The sequence below is a fragment of the Antrostomus carolinensis genome, unplaced genomic scaffold (genome assembly GCF_000700745.2).
Source record: "Antrostomus carolinensis isolate BGI_N321 unplaced genomic scaffold, ASM70074v2 scaffold9344, whole genome shotgun sequence".
NCBI classification, from domain to species: Eukaryota; Metazoa; Chordata; class Aves; order Caprimulgiformes; family Caprimulgidae; genus Antrostomus; species Antrostomus carolinensis.
In genome coordinates this window covers 1-16,758 of record NW_010312802.1, presented here as the reverse complement: position 1 = coordinate 16,758, position 16,758 = coordinate 1, and the positions used below count along the sequence as shown (strand labels likewise).

At 37.3% G+C, this 16,758-nt stretch overlaps 1 protein-coding gene across 2 annotated transcripts in view; it reads right to left on the bottom strand.

Moving 5' to 3' along the window:
• The window catches only part of PLEKHA1 (pleckstrin homology domain containing A1), a 19,834-nt gene extending 10,735 nt beyond the window's left edge, over positions 1-9,099 (bottom strand). For both annotated transcript variants that reach the window (XM_010167120.2, XM_010167119.2), the window contains exons 1-4: positions 8,930-9,099; positions 6,272-6,328; positions 4,744-4,789; positions 2,569-2,666 (exon numbers count right to left, since the gene is read on the bottom strand). In XM_010167120.2, the coding sequence (XP_010165422.1) occupies positions 2,569-2,666; positions 4,744-4,789; positions 6,272-6,328; positions 8,930-9,070 (342 nt within the window). In that variant the 5' untranslated portion in view covers positions 9,071-9,099. The remainder of the gene's footprint in view (positions 1-2,568; positions 2,667-4,743; positions 4,790-6,271; positions 6,329-8,929) is intronic.
• Between the last annotated feature and the right edge of the window lie 7,659 nt (positions 9,100-16,758).

The window sequence follows — 16,758 nt, the reverse complement described above, 5'->3', positions numbered from 1 at the left end:
AGCAGGATTTAACAAATGTCCTCTGATTGTAAAAGGTTAGGAATAGCTTGTTGTAATGGTTACGCTTTCATTCTCAGGAGAAAACTGGTGCCAATAAAGACATTTCACCAGATGCCTTGAAATCTAAAAATCAACTCCCAGCTCTGCCACAAGTGCCACACTTGATCTTCAAGAAGCACTGCTGATTTGTGGAAGAACTGGTTTGTTATTTTTCACTTCCTTTCAGTTTTAGTAATCAGTGCTTTAACTGGAGATGCCCCACTGCCTGCAGAGCCAGCACAGTGAGACCATGAACACAGGGCCACGGTACTGAGATGTTTGTCAAAGAGGACACCTGACCAGTATGACATTTGCACTCACATTCCAAAACTTGTGGTGAAGACTGTGTGTACTGCCTCCATTAATCCTACATATATTGCTAAATTCTGTCCAAAATGAGCCTAACTACCTATTTTCTCACTATCATTAACTACTAGACAATTCTCTCAAACATGGAACTAAATCAAACCACCACAGTAATTTAATTTCCCCAAGAAGCGTCTTGTTCTAAAACTTTTACTCATGTTTCTGAGTTCATGCAAGAAGTAAACGTGTCACCTAAGAAAGGCACTAACAACTGGCTACCCAAGACTTTTTCAATTACAATCTCCTTTCACCCCTAATATTGACATAGTAAATTTGAAGTGACTTCAACAAGAAGAGATCAGGAGTCTCACATCAAAATATCCTAGCCAGGAACCTACTGGGTATTTACATAGGACATACAAATTACTTCAGAAAGGAATTGCAAATCATCTTGACACAGTGAGTTACCATGCAAGACTGGCACATTCAAAACTTGAAATTGATCTAGACAAAAAACAAAGCTACTTTATAGTCTGCTGTGATTCTAGTTCCTATGCCCAGTACTGCTTATTTCACAAAAAAAACAGCCTGCAAAGAAGAACAAACAGTCCTGAGAGCACAAATGTCAGCTTGGGACAGCTTCCTCCCGGCCAAGTGCATGTGGCACTGGGCAGCTTGCTCAGCTGTGGTGTCAGGCTCATGCTCTCACTTCCACCATCCCTTTTAGCCTCACACCGCCCAGCTTCGCTAGCCCAGGTAAAGGGTGACTCCATTCACAGCCAAGTCCGTCGTTGAAGGATAAGACATTCTCCTGGTGCACACAGATCATGGGCCCCAGCATTTCAAGGGGCTTGGTAGCTACAGCTTGATGGACAAGTGCTTCAGCCATCAAAAACACCTACTTAAAATGTTACAGACCAAAACCAACAACCACCTTCTCGTCTGAATGCATTTTCAAAGAGTACTCAAACAGGTACACAATGTGCTAGACTGCAAAGGCTCAGAGTTATTCTGAAATGATCAGCATCCAGAGTACTAAAAAATGCAACAAATCTTGGAGGATTGCAATCTACAACAAGTAATGCTCATATGAAAATTAATAATGGAATGATCTTAATTATTTGATTAAATAATTGGCCATTCTAAATAACCTCTGAACAGATTAACAGTTCAAAGGCTTGTTCCTTCAAAGACTAAAAAATACTAATGATTTCACCAGTCATTTACAATGCAAGTTAAATATATGATAAACAGCTTTCAGACTAAATTCTAATTTGATGGAAGCCGTTCTTTATTCACTCTATTTCTTGAACTGGAAACAATTCAAGCCTGCTTGTGGTGTGTTCTCCTTATGAAAAACCCAAGTGAGAAGGCTTTGGGTTTCTGGTTGGTTGGTTGGTTTGTTGGGGTTTTTTTAAAATTATTATTTTTTTTTTTTCAGTAGTAGTAGAAATATTTTTATAACTCCAAAGAAAAGGCTACATTAAAACAATGCAAAGAACTCATGGAAACATCCTTAGATAACCTAAAAAATGAGAAAGTTATTGGCATCAAATATGAACATGCACATCGGTGCTCAGAACCCCTCCTCTGTAAGGGTATGCTCTCAAATCAGTTCATGTCATCACCTCCCTGAAACTGGAGAGAAAACAAACCAGTAACTTCTGCCTCCTGAAAAGACTGAGGTAATACGTGGGTTTTTCCATCATGTGATAACAAGCTGTCCTGGTACAAACTAGAAAAGTAATTTAACACTTATCAGAAGAATGCATTAATATTTCCTTGACTGGATGTTAGCTGAAATCAGGAGAGAGCCTTTGGAACATGGTTTGCTGATTCTTTTAGAGGTACTTTAAGAAATACAAACTTTTGACACCAGGCAAATGTATGTGTATCTTTTCATTGCTTGCAAGTGTCTTCTGGATGTTGCAATTAATATTAAATGTGTATAGTTAATTTTAAATTATTAGAAACCATCATATGCTGTAATGAAAAAGATAAGCACATTTTTGTCCAATTTTCAAAGCAAAAATGTAAAATACACTCAAGTTTAGGGGTAGTTCTGTACAGTTTCTCCAAGTCTTGGAAAGTCAAGCCAAGATTTTTTTGTAGAGAAAAAAAAAAGACCACTCTAGCATAAAAACTGGAGGCAAAGGTTACGTTTAAGCACCTTAAGACAGTCACCATTTGAAAGCACTGCTAAATATCGACTAAACCACTTACTGTGATTTTGGTAGCTTTGTTCAGAACATTCACCCATTCAACTAGGTCCTGCTGATCATTGGCTTGTAGAAAGTATTTTCTCATCCCTGCATTCATAACTGTTAAAAAGCATTATAAAAAAGTTAACAACACTGAAATTTAACAGCAAACTTAACAGAGATTTGTTTTCAGATGGAAAATCCAGAAGCATTTAAGTGCTCTGTTGTATTTCTTTTCAGAAAGTCATCTTAAGATACATACATCCACTTAACAGGCTTGTTTTACTCTAAAAACATCTATTTTTTTTTAAAGCTCTTCACTTAAATGGCATCAAACACCATTTGTTAAATGATTTTAATTACATGAAAATAAAGCCTTGAATTTTATCAGAATTTTCTACAGCTTCACTTCCCTTTTCTCAATTTCCCTAAGCAACTAAGCTTTATACTTGGGGACTTCTACAATTTCTCCTTTCAACCCTCTGACCAGTATTTATTATCCTTTGCAACAAAATTACTAGCATGACTATGATCACTGAGTTTTGTTTTTTTTGCTTGGTTTTGTTTGTTTGTTTTGTGTTTTGTTTTTTTAAAGAAATTGTGGAAAAATCAGTATTGATTACTAAGTATACTATGCTCAGGATGAAATAACTTTAAAATAACCACAACATTAAAACTTTACTTTACTTTAGTGACTTGGCAGAGAAAGTATATTTTTCCTAAGTTTAGATATCTACCTGGCAACACCTTGCATACCATTATCCAAAAAAAGACCAACATATTTCTGTGTAACAGTAAAAAAAGTCAGGGTTAATTTTCTCTCAAACTACCCTGAAATTATTTTTAAGGTGAACAGTGACTAAATAAAACCTTCACAGAACTTTGAAGGAATGCAGCTAAAGTCTGAACGGATTTCCCTGCTCTACCTATAACATAACAGCTCTTCAGGTCATCGCTAACAGCAAACACATGCCAGGAACAGATACTTTTTCCTCTGTCATCTTTCTCCCCAAAGTGGATAGTTTGAAGCAAACATTATTAGATGCAAATATAAATTGAAAATACAGAGCTGTATAATGAATTGACTGAAATAACAATTCCTGGTATTTAATTAAATAAGACAAATGTAAACTTGTCCTCTAAAAAGTATCAAAAATTATTTAATAAATCAGAAATATTAAAAGTTTTCAGACAGCCTCTTCGACTGCTGAGGTTTTTTAGAGCCAGTCCATCGACAAGAGCAACTTTACAACTGATGAAGGCAAACACCTCTACAGAGGCATGTGCAGAAGGATCTGTAGATGGCACTGAATTGACACGCTGCAGCCCAGAGATGAATCCCTGAAGCCTTACACACGAGGGTGATTTACCAAGCATTTCAGGAGCTGCAGCCCAGAGACTGCACAACTCTGGTGGAGCTGCCTTCTCTGGGCCTGTACCACACTGCACGTGGTAAAGGACAACTTAACTAATTGTCCTAAAACCTCCAGGCATTTTCAGTACCTTCCTCTGAGCTAAAACTCTTCAGTGAACGCAGTCCTAAAGAATGGTTATTCATAAACAGAGCAGAGGCTCATTCCAGTCTCTACACCTGCTTTTGTGAATGCCAACTGCCTGTCAAAACATTCTGGAATTATGGTAAATTCTGGACAAATTACATATAAGAAAAATCTAAAAGGGGCTTTTAAGATTATCTAAAGCTTTACTCAAGTTTAAACAAGTTTAACTATCAATAAACCTAGAAGGTACCCCAAGCAAATTTTGCTCTTCAGTGTAGCAAGAGAGGCTGAAATTTAACATAAGAGCATTGCTGACAGTATTTTTAGATAAATTAAATCAACTGTTTTATCAGTAATACAGATTAAAATAGTTAAATCACTTGTCTTCATAGCTGACAGGCATGTCATGTTTCTGAAAACACCCATAATTTTCCCTTAGCTTATTAATGTCTCAAAAATTTCAAACATCTGAAAAACAGCTCTCACCTATTCCTCATTAAGCTGCAATACAAAATGCTACAAAAACACCTTATGAAGAAGCAAACATTTCCCTCATACTAAAGAAGAAACAGCAGATACAAGCTATTTATTAAAAAATACACTACCAGTTGTACCTAGTAACAGAATTGCAGAACATTATCCCTGTTTCAAATTTCTGAAGACTGTACTTGATGCACAAGCTGCACTCAAGAACTTACCAAAACAGAACTCTGCCTTTGGCCTTAGCTTAGTTGCATCGCTAACCTAGGAGAGAAATTAAGATTATAAGTGTCACTGTGCATACAAAATATACATCAGGTCTCACAATTTTTTTTCTCTTTCAAGTGGCTAAATCTGAAGATTAGCAGCATAGCAAGCTTGTTCAGTATAAAGTACACAGGTATAAAAAAATACTACATAAAATTCAGTTCCAGATGTGCAACCTATGGTAAGGAGACTGCTCTAGCTGTATGTTTCTATTCCTTAAATTTAAGGATTAATTACCAGACCAATGTAGAAATCTGAAAACAAAACACTTCTACTTACATCTTGAAGTTCTACATCTCAACTGAATTAAAAATTCAAGGACATTTCCTACTGTCAAGGACATCAGTTGCATTTTGGTTTATGAACACAAAAAGAATAAGAGTCACTTTTCTTTAGGAGTGTCTAAAGTGTTCCAGTGTTGGGGGAAGATCAAGGAGGTGTCCTGTTTTGAGAGGCATTGCCATTTTTACACTACAGAGCACTTCTATCAAGGGAGAAGGTAAAGCAGCCTCTCACATCAAAACCTTTTCTTTCTGGCCAAAAAAAACCCAAAACCAAAACCAAAACCACGTACTTGGTAACTAGAACTATGGCAAGTTAGACAGAGCCTCTGCAGAGGAGGCACACTCGACCTGCCTTCAACAGTGCACCTAGGTACAATGGCACAGGTGACCACCCCTGCTCCCATTAGAGGCGAGACATAAGATTTCAGATTTCTTAAGATAGCAACTGTGAGGTTCTGGGGCAAAGAAAGCATAGAAGGAAAAAACCATGAAGAACAAAAGCAGGACTCCACAGACACTTCTGTACTCACGACATAACCAGCATCAGTGATACCTTGTACAAGAATTAAAAAAATAAAAATGCAGTATGACAACAAAAAAAAAACAAAGGACAGATGTGAAATGAGCAGAAAAGAGAAGGTCATTTGTTTTTCTCCAATTATTTGTTAATGCAGCATCTGCTACAAACTTAACCATGGACCATGGAGACAGTTTTCTTTCAGACATATTTGGCAGTGAGTGTATGCAGAGTGCAATGAATGAAGTCTTTTATAGAAATTTTTCTGTTCTGTCTATTAAAGATCCCTCTTACTTACAAACTATCACACCCAAAGACTTATCTTCCACTTCATAAATGACCTGTCTTTTCTCCAATACTAACTGGAGTTATAATACTGATAAAGAACTGACACATACTGTTCAGAAATATTAATACCATGCAGTACAAAGAGCTGCCATCTGAAATCACAAACCAAACCTAAACAACATAGTAATCAATCTGTTCTTATTTTAACCTGATACTATTGAAGAGCTTGTAACACTTCTCTAAAATTCAGGAGTAGTACACGAGCAAAAAGCTTCCCATGTGCTACTTAAGTAAGATGTACTTAAAACTGTCTGAAGTTGAAGCCTTCAGAAGCAGCCCTTGGTAGTTATCACTGAAATTTAGCAGCAAGTCTCTTACATATCATCTTACCTTTGAAATATAGGTAAGTTTAATGACTCCAACAGGTGGAGATCCAGACGGAAGATTCTGAAACAAATCATATGTTACAAAGTGAAATTAGTTTATTCTCATATCACAGTCAGTGTTTAGTCAGAAAAAACAAATAATTCCACAAACAAAAAGAAAATCCTACGTGTTTTTCTAGACAATACATAATGTACGTTGGAAACAGGATCTAAACTACTTGTTTATTATACACACATCTGTTAATCAACTAAAAACAGAAAGACTGCTAGAAACAATACAAATAGTAATTGTTTCAGAGCTTTATGTATTTTACTAGAGGAAAAAGGATTCTTGCAGGTCTGCATCCAGGAAATCTGGAAAGAATACTTGTTCCTTAACAGATGTTAGAGTTTTATGTATTTTGACCAGGGCAGGCGGAAGGGACAAGAAGTGACATTCATCTATTATGTCAGATACTTCAAAGGCCATGTCACGTATTTTCTAAAACAGACTGAAAAATCAGTCTTACCATTTGATATTAAAGTTATTGCAGGAAAAGACCATGATCATTCCTAAACTTGCAGTTAAGCCTAAATAGATTTACAGTCCAAAAAGGAGCTGTCCATTGTTTTTCCGTCCTTGCTTAATACACTAATCTTAACATTTACGTTGCTATTCAGTCAGCTAGTAGCCTAGAAAATAATAGAGCATCACAAAACATAGTTAACTTTTTTATTAACCCTTTCTCATTAAACTGTCTTCCTAATTTTAATCCTTTAAACAGAGCATTGTTTTCCATGTACTTTTTTTTCCATTACAGTTTTTAACTTTCAAAATGACCGTTTAGGTTACAGAATCATTCCTCCCACTACAGGCCTCCCGGGAGACCTTAAGAATGGTACTGCATCTGCTCACTGATGCTTTCCCCAGACAGATTGCTCTTCATTACTCTGTAGTGTCTTAGAAACTTCCACATTGCAAAGAGGAGCACAATGCTACTCACAGAGTCAGAAAAACAGGCAATTAAATGGTTTATACTCCGTTCATATTTCAAAGGTAAGAAGGTTTGTTACCATAGACTGCTAACACTGAAATTTAAAAAAAAACCCCAAAAAGTCTTCTCATTCTGTCCAAATAAATAAAGTTTTATTTTATCAGAATGGTTTTGATCCCAGCATACACCAGTTTTATAGTCTTTATATTAGGATAATAATGTATGGTTAATGGTAGACATTATTTCTTTGAACAGCTGAACTGATTTTCACAGATACAAACACAGCACTTCTATCAGCAAAGGGCCCAGTTCTGCACACACCACAGACTCATCCTTTATGCAGAGTTTCATCACTTCAAAGATTAAGAATGGTCTCCACAGAGCAGATCTATAAAAACTCTGTTGTTCTTCAGAATTAAAGCAGTGGAAGAAAATCAAGAAGCTTCAACTTCCTCTTGCAAGGCACCCTTTCATTTGTACAGAAATGGTGACATTGGAGGGAAAAAAAAGCTAAGAAAGCTTAAACTAAAAACCCTTACAGGTGTGTGCTGCAAATATCATTAGTCTTCAAACTTCTGAAGAATTGCAATTTCTACAGCATTTCAAGTTTTTGCCCTGGATATATCACAGCAGAAACTGAAGAAAAGAACTGCTTCATATAAATCACTGAGATCAAATGTTTGAAGTATTTTATTTTCAGAAATGATTTCTTTCTTCTCCTCAGTAAGAACTTCTGAATGCTTCAGTCACAAGTCACATTCACTGAACTATATATACACCATTTAATTTTGTTGTTGTTGTTCATTCCTTTGAACAGCAGACTTTACTGCATTTTGCTGTGGTCTTCCTGGCAGCATGGTGCACAAATATTCTTCTGGCAGACAGCTGTCAGCTGACCTAGATCCTGCGCTCTGTCCTAAACCCTCAGCAATCATCTGTTCTCTCCTATGCTAGAAAACATTGATGTGTGTACATTGTAAAAGCAGCTTTTATAGAAAGGATTCTGCCCACCAGGATGGATACAAGCTTTCCTCATTCACATCCTACTCACGCTGTATTGAAATTGCAAACATCATTGGAAATTGCTTTTCAATGACTGATTCTCTTCAGGTGGAGTAATATGAAACTAACTGACCCATGCAATGCAAGGCCACAGCTAACCACATAAGGTTAAAGATGAATTAAAAGACCTGTGTAGTGAAATGAGGATGTGATTTGGTTCATCTGGTTATATTATACAGCACTACCTACCGCCTGCGAGAAGCTGCAACGCTCACTCAAGACACTTAAAATAAATACAGCACATCATGACTCAATACTAATGAGTGATTTACGTGTGGGATCAAATTCAGATCCCCATATGTGCCCTAAATCTCCTGTTGATACTTAAGATTCCGTATGTTGGCAATTCACTGATGTTCAAGTTGTTTTTAATGTTTTACTATTAAGTGTAATTGGTAACTTTATAAATAGAAATAGGAACTATATTTTTTCTTTAAAAGACTGCACATATTAGCAAAGAAGAAACACTGATCTACAATTATTTCACTTCTGTAACTATTTTTTTTCCCTGGCTTCCAGGTCCATAAGCTAACACTAAACCCCATTTTTCTTAAGTAAATTTGATTAAAAATCTGAAAGAGTGGAAATTGATAGAAGCCAGAAAACTATTGCCAAGAACATCTCACCTGTGGGTTATCCATGTACCACACCAGACTGTCTTCTCTTGTGTCCAGAATGAAGTACCGCCGCAGGAATTTCCCACTATTCTCATTTTCTTCAATATCTAGGAAACCACAAATGCGATTCTGACGATCCACATAAGGCATTTCTGACCCTGAACATCACACTGCAGAACAAAAAAGCACAGAAGTTAAGCCAAGTTCCTCGTTACTAATTTTACAACTGTTATGTGCCCACCCCATGACATTTTCAGCAGTTTCAACTAGTAGCTAAAGAAGTTTCTACACAAAAAAATAAATGAAGCGTAACCATTCCCCCCCCCCACTAGCACTAAATTTTTACATAGGTCTTCTTAATTCTTTGATATCCAGTACCCAAAGTGCAAAGATACAAGTGCTAAATGGTGGGTGAGCATCAAGACCAGCTTTTAAAAGATCACTAAAAAATAATCCAAGATTCTCCTTCACAACTTGCACAAAGTTGAGGTAACTCTAGGTCTACACTTCCTCCTTTGACGTTGCCTTTCACGGTCAAGAAAGGATCTTTGTCAGCAGCTCTACTGTCCAACGTGATTTTGCATATTTTGCTTAAGTGAATTTAACAAAAAGGCTTTTTAGAAACATTGCTCACATTTTTCTTTTCTCCTACAAAAAGGACTTCACGTCTAACGATGTCTCAGAACAAACATCTTTTCATTTTTATACATGAAATAGCCAAAATGAAGTCTTGTGTGTAGCAGTAAGAGATGTGAACACACTTGCTAGTCCCAAACTGAAATCCCCGATGTCCACGTGGTGCTGAGTTTGAGGCTGGTAGGCTTTTAGTTTTTTTTTTCCCCCCTTCCTTTTTTTGTTTTGCTTTAAAAATTAATTAAATAAAAATCTGTACTGCTGACCACTTATTCCTATTTTGCCTGCTTCACCTTTTATGGTTCTGACTTACTGCAGGCTATTGCATCATTTTTTTGCTTCCTTTTATTTTACGGGACAGTCATTTTACCTTAAGAGTCAGTTTTGTGAGACCAAAGATAAATTTGCATCCTTATCTGAAAACAGCAGCAAACCAACATTTAAACGTGATAAAAAGCAGGTTGATGCCAATCTTTCCCAGAGAGGGAAAGAAACAATTCAGTCCTCTTTACATTTTGTTACAAAACTCCAAAATAGTACATCGCTCAAAACATTAATATGCCACGTAGGAGGTTTAAGCATTTCACACTTTTCATAACATCTTCCAGCTTTCACTGTGTAATATGAAAGTTTCTTCTTAGTATTTCTTGAAATTGTTTACCTTTAGTGTTTCCTTGCTTAAAGTTATTTGATTTAAATAGTTATAAACACACAGAAAGAGGCAGATGCCTGATAACTGTTTGTAACTAGATATTGACACACCACAGTAAAGCATGATATATGGTTCAGCACATTTTAAAGCATTTATTTTGGGGAATAAGATATACAGATAAGTGTATATTTATTTTGGAGGATCAGATATACAAATATACAGACCCATGCTCGTATTTACAGCTGTCCTTTTATATGACTAATTAGAATACTAGTCAAATTTTTCTTCAACCATTTCAGAAAAAAATTTCAAAAATCTATTCTCATTATTTTGATACCATATTAGAAGAATTTCTAGTAAACAGTTTAAAACAATTTAATTCCATCTGTAAAATAATTAATCTTTTTGTGCCCAACACCAACCTAATCTCCTGGTGCTGATTCAAGTCTGGCATGCTAAGTCTGGCATCAGGGACCAAACAAATTCAATTCAGTGGTATTTACAAAGTTGAAGAGGTAACAGACTATTAAAAATGTTAGTGTTGGATTGTTTGGTTTTTTTTTTTTAATATAAGCTATTAAATTCTAAAATTATATGCATTTTTGTGATAACAAAGTTAACACACTGTTGTTTGAGACTCAAGACATTTTCTACACAGCTGCAAGGACATTAAGTGGGCATAAGCCTTGCATTAAGCACTTGACTGATTTGTTCTTGTTTCCACCTCTGAAATGTAAAAGTAAAAGGTAAAAAGGAGGTAAAATACCTTCATATTTAAGGTATGGTTTAAAACTTCAAAGGCATAGGTTTGCTCTTCAATAAAGTAACCAAATTTGAGATGGCAATCTAAATCTTATTAGCGTGCTCCTCAATTTAAATATCACAGATCTAAGACAACTTCTGGAGCCGCGTTATAAGCAACAGCACAAACAAACACAGGAGCACTGGGAAGACAATGTCATCATCGTAATGCACGTTGATCAGGAATTCACACGCCGGCTCCTGGGATCACTTTACACTGAAGCAACATAGAATCATAGAATCACAGACTGGTTTGGGTTTGAAAGGACCTTAAAGCTCCTCCAGTTCCAACCCCCCTGCCATCAGCAGGGACACCTTCCACTAGACCAGGTTGCTTAAAGCCTCATCCAGCCTGGCCTTAAACACTTCCAGGGAGGAGCAGCCACAGCTTCTCTGGGCAACCTGTTCCAGTGTCTGAGCACCTTCACAGGGAAGAACTTCTTCCTAATATCTAACATCTCACTACAAACACATCTGTGGCTAGGGGCAAGCGTAGGGGTAGCTGTCCTCTAAATTATATCTTTAAACAGGCAGAAGTTGGCATCACACATTGTTTTCATTCAAATTAATTAAAAAGAAATGTGACATTTACCAGTATTGTCCTCAATTGTGCCAGGTGGGCTCTCAACAAACTATCCAGCACTTCTGGGACACAATTTCAGCTTCTTATCAACATTTTATGAAGCCAAAAAAAAAAAGCCTTCTGCCTAAAAAAAAAAAAAGAAAGCAAATATTGGTGGCTGGTTTCCTGTTTGAATAGGGTTAAGCTGCATTCTCTGCAGATGTGGAGAAAATGAAACAATGAAAACTTGTTTTTGAAAAAAGATACAAATTGATTAAGAATTCTTGAATAAAATCTACTGAATATTAAAGGATCTTTCAAAAAAACTTTAGAAAAAAAATGAAAGGAAGATACTCATAGTGTACTCATTACAGCATACAACTAGCTAAAGCTTAACTACTCCAATACTTGATTTCTTTTTTCCAAGCCAAAAGATAAAATTCAGAAGCTTTCTCTTATCTGTCAATGAACCAATTTCCACAGAAAAAAAACCCCCCAAATTCATACAGATTTTCTATTTCAAAGTACTACTAGCTAATTCCTAGCCTATAAAGTAATAGTATTTGCAGGTCCTTTGTCCTCTGATGAAAATACAGGATAAACTATCATTAATTTAAAAACTTAAGTTGTATAGCTGCTGGTTTCTTCAGATTAGTTTGAAATTCCTCACAGGATTACAACTACAGCTCATTTCCTCACAGCTACCCGACTGATGCTCTTAAAGGATAAGAGATTAAAAACCCTCTAACTTTATTATAAAATTGAAATCAAACATGAAATCATGCAACTGTTTTCCAGTTTTAGAAGTCTGCTTCCATCACATTATAGCTTGGCAAGATTCCACTGTCAATTAATATCAATTCAATTCAGCTTTCATTAACGAACCACAATTTGTAGTGCACATTAAAAAAATAAATAATCAATTTGTGCTTTTCTTCCAGTTACTAAAGCAACTGAACACACATGACAAAGCCACCACTATGACACCCTTCCTGACCAAAACAAGCAACAATGATAGAATGACCACATTACTTCTAAGGATTCATAAAATGAATTGCAGAACTTCAACATCAATCCTTCAGTGGAGGAAATCTGGTTAGAAGGCCACCAGCCTAACACCTCACTAGAAAATTCAACTTAAAATTGTGTTCAGAATATGGACCCTGTCTTACACAGATAATTTCATTAAAAATAAATCATATTTCAGGTGATTACAAAAAAAACCCCTCCCAGTCTGTGTATGTTTTACAGCTCATACTACATGCACACTTGGTTATTTTCTGCAGTAGAATCTGTAGCACAGAATAGTGTCATAACTCTTCTGCCTACTATGATATTAGAATCTAATATTATAAAGACTATGAGTTCTTAAGAGAGAAAACCTGAAGGCATCAAACCTATAACAGATGACATATAATTTCATTTTATTTTGCCTTCCCTCCCTGGAGTGGGGTGGGGCAGGGGAGGGAGGAGACATGGGTGAATGACATAGTGCTGCTTCAGAAAAAATATCCCTGTGGCCCATTTCCTCTTGGTTCTTGTCATAATCCACCAGAACCTAAATATTTTTGAAAACCCATTTTGTGGTGTATATTGACACTCGTGTAAAAATTCAGAAAACTCTCAGCTCCTTAAAATTCCTTCTTGGAGGGTTGTGTTACAATCCAAACAGGAGGTCTCACTTATTTTTGAAGTCTTACATCCCTCTTTCCAGTGGCAGTGTACTAATTTAAGTAGGGACATACCTCATCAGCCCAGCTTCTCTCAGATTTCTCCTCTCGTTGCTTTTTTTCCCCCCTCTGGGGTATAGCATACACCAACATTCCTCAACATTTATATCACAAACTGAAGGCTGCCTGGCCTCCTGGGCACCACTATAAATAAAAATCACAGATCACCTTCTCCCAGCCTATGACTGTAAACAAACGACTGCACAACCAGGACCTGCAGAGACACACAAGCATCTCGTCTGCACCATGTAGAACAGTCTGCTCAAAGTCTCCTACATTCATTTCTATTTTAGCTTCACACCAGCACCTGTTCTTGAGTTCACCTCCTTTACATTTTGGTTGCAGCTTCTGTTATAGAATCATAGAATGGTTTGGGTTGGAAGGGACCTTAAAGATCATCCAGTCCCAACCCCCCTGCCATCAGCAGGGACACCTTCCACTAGACCAGGTTGCTCAAAGCCTCATCCAGCCTGGCCTTCAACACTTCCAGGGAGGGGGCATCTACAACTTCCTTATCTCTAAGTACAAAGTCTGTACACTATTGAAGTGGCACGCAAGGTAACATTTCCGTGGCCTCATCCCTCCTTTGACAGCTGATGCTCCATTTCCACAAGGAGGCAAAACCACAGACCGCTGGCTTGCTAGAGAAAGTGGAACCTGGTATGAATAGAAAGACCATGCAACAGGCTTTACACTACCCACATGAAAACTTGATTTTAAAAAATACAGCAAGATGAGCACTGCTCCTTACTACCTTTTAGCTTTATTTTACGTGTGTTTTCCTCAATCTTTGTGTTTAATTTTTGTTGTCTTTTTTTGTTTTTAAATTTAGACTAACACCTCTACTTCCTGCTCTGTTAGCATATGGACATTTTGAACTTTAGATTTAACTCACCAGAGGAGATGACTTTAGGGTTCTTTTTCTATTAGCTAAGAAGACTAAGAAACATACATTACTACTTACTCATCTCTAGGCAATGATCAACATTCATAAAGCTGCACTTCATCAATTTAAAATGATGCCATGAATCATGCCCACCCCTCCTCCTCAGCCCCCTCCTTAAGCTCTACTGTTGACACCGACCCCATCGCCACAGAGGGAAGGTAAGCAGCATCCCCAGTCATCTCCAGTCTTTCCTCCAGTTCCAAGGACAGATTAATTATTGAGTGTTCTTGGCTTTTGCCTAGGCAATTACTATCAGCTTCCCGCTGTAAATCAGTTACTCTCCAGTTGGTCACCTCTTTCACTGGCCATTTACTCCATTTAGTGACTCCCAGGGGTAAGGGATGAGTTCAGACTGTCCTGATCGTACCTGGAGGAACGCAGCAGTGAAAGCTTTCCTTCCTGCATACATCCAGGACAACAAAGAGGATGGGGGTGGAAACACCCAAGCTCAGAATAGCCTCTGTAAACAAGTCACATAAATCTTCCAACACAGTTGTTCAAACTTCTTTATTTTCAATCCCTTGGAGACCTTCCAGTAGAGGCGGAACACCATAAAGGTAATTTAAGCTGAGAGACAACATCTCAGCTCATCTTTCACAAATCCCTTAAAGCCACGATTTTCTAAGTACCCAAATCATGACAGAAAAACACTAATCCAGGAGCTGGAAAGATGATTTGGGTACAGTTCTTATGACAAGATAATTTAGGATTCACTGTTTTAAAATGACATGCTGAGTTTTTCTATTTCCCAAAGATCCTTCAATGAATCATTTTTGTCCTGAGGACCACAACAGACCTTGTATGCTTCTGTTAAACAGAGAACACACCGCTTAGTTTCATACGCCTCTACCACATCAACTGGTGACATTTTAACTATATTTACAAATGAGAAATGGAAGTCTCCAGGATATGCTGATCCCTAAATTCAGATTTCTTCTCTGAAGTCATCAAGAAGAAGGAAAAAAGCAGCTGCAAAAGGTCAGTATTCATCTAGAACAGAATTCCTAAGCATAAGAAGTTAATCTTCAAAATTAAAAAAAACCTGCAATAAGTAGCAGTAGCATTGACCTCTTCTATCCCTGATCAAGCTACGAGACATATCAAACAATACATCCCTCCCCCAGCACTGATCCAGCTTCCAACCAGGCCACAATATAGAAGAATCATCATTTGCACTGATGAATCATCTAACAAAACCAGCAGTCTTATCTTGCACTTAAGTCTTACTCAGTCATCACCCTGTCTTCAAAATGCATCTGATCTGCTGTTTTCCAGGAAGACTTGTTAAATCAGGGTAAACCAACTATTCCCTTCTTTTCCAGAGTACTTCAGCAAGTCAAAGGACTACAATTTTATTCCATACTATCTACTACTTAAATGCTACAGCATTAATCCCAGGTGCTTTCAATATCCACATATAACCAACATTTATTAAAATATATATTTTACAACAGAAACGTGTCAAAGCATCCAATTTGATAAACCTTCTTTCAGTTCAGATTGAATCCAGCAAAACTTGCAACCCCCCCAAGACTGCTGGTATGATAATATGCCAATGAGAAACAGTTGGCTCAAAGTGAAGTGAGAAACAAACTGAGATGAAGTTAATCACAAAACAGGCAGGTAATTAATGAACACAGACCACCTCCTCCCTCTGTACTGCACTGCCTGGTAAGGTTTTTCACAGCCTCCCAACTCCAGAGACACCGCTCACCAGAAAGCCACAACCATTCACCAGGGAATGAGACATCAATCCACACATAAACTCTTTATCTTTACTCTAAACTGCAGTAATTTTACTTCAGTCTAGGTTAAAATTGCAGCATGTTTTAGGGGAAGACTGGAGTTCTAAGGAAAATGTTCTGAAGTTACCTGAATCCACCATCCATTGGCCTATTTCCAATACTGATCTACAAGTTCCATGATGGAACAGACTGGTACTTCCTCAAAAACTTTTGCTGGAAGTTCTGTGAGTGATGTTTCATGCTTTTAATTTCATAGAATCATTGAATGTTGTGAGTTGGAAGGAACCCACAAGGATCACCGAGTCCAACTCCTGTCCCTGCACAGGACAATCCCAACATTCACACCATGTCCCTGAGGGCCTTGGCCAAATGCTGCTGGAATCTTGTCAGGCTTGGTGCCATGAGCACCTCCCTGGGGAGCCTGTTCCAGTGCTCCACCACCCTCTGCCTCAAGAACCTTTTCCTAACTACTTTCTTCCATTGTAAGGTATTTGCAACAGCAGCCAAAGACTTTGGGACATGACAAAATGCACTGCACAGGATGCAAAATTCCTCTTTGTCACTGATCTCTTGACACAGCCAAAACAAAAACCCTCACCTATTAACGGCTTTTGCCAAGCTAAAGCAAGTCCTTTAATTGTCCCTCTAAATGCACGGAGCTCACACAAATGAAAGGAAACATCCTGCACAATGAGGCCGTTATAAGACACTCTTGAAATGTATCTATTAATAACTATTAATAGATAAATTTAATATTAAATTTATCTAT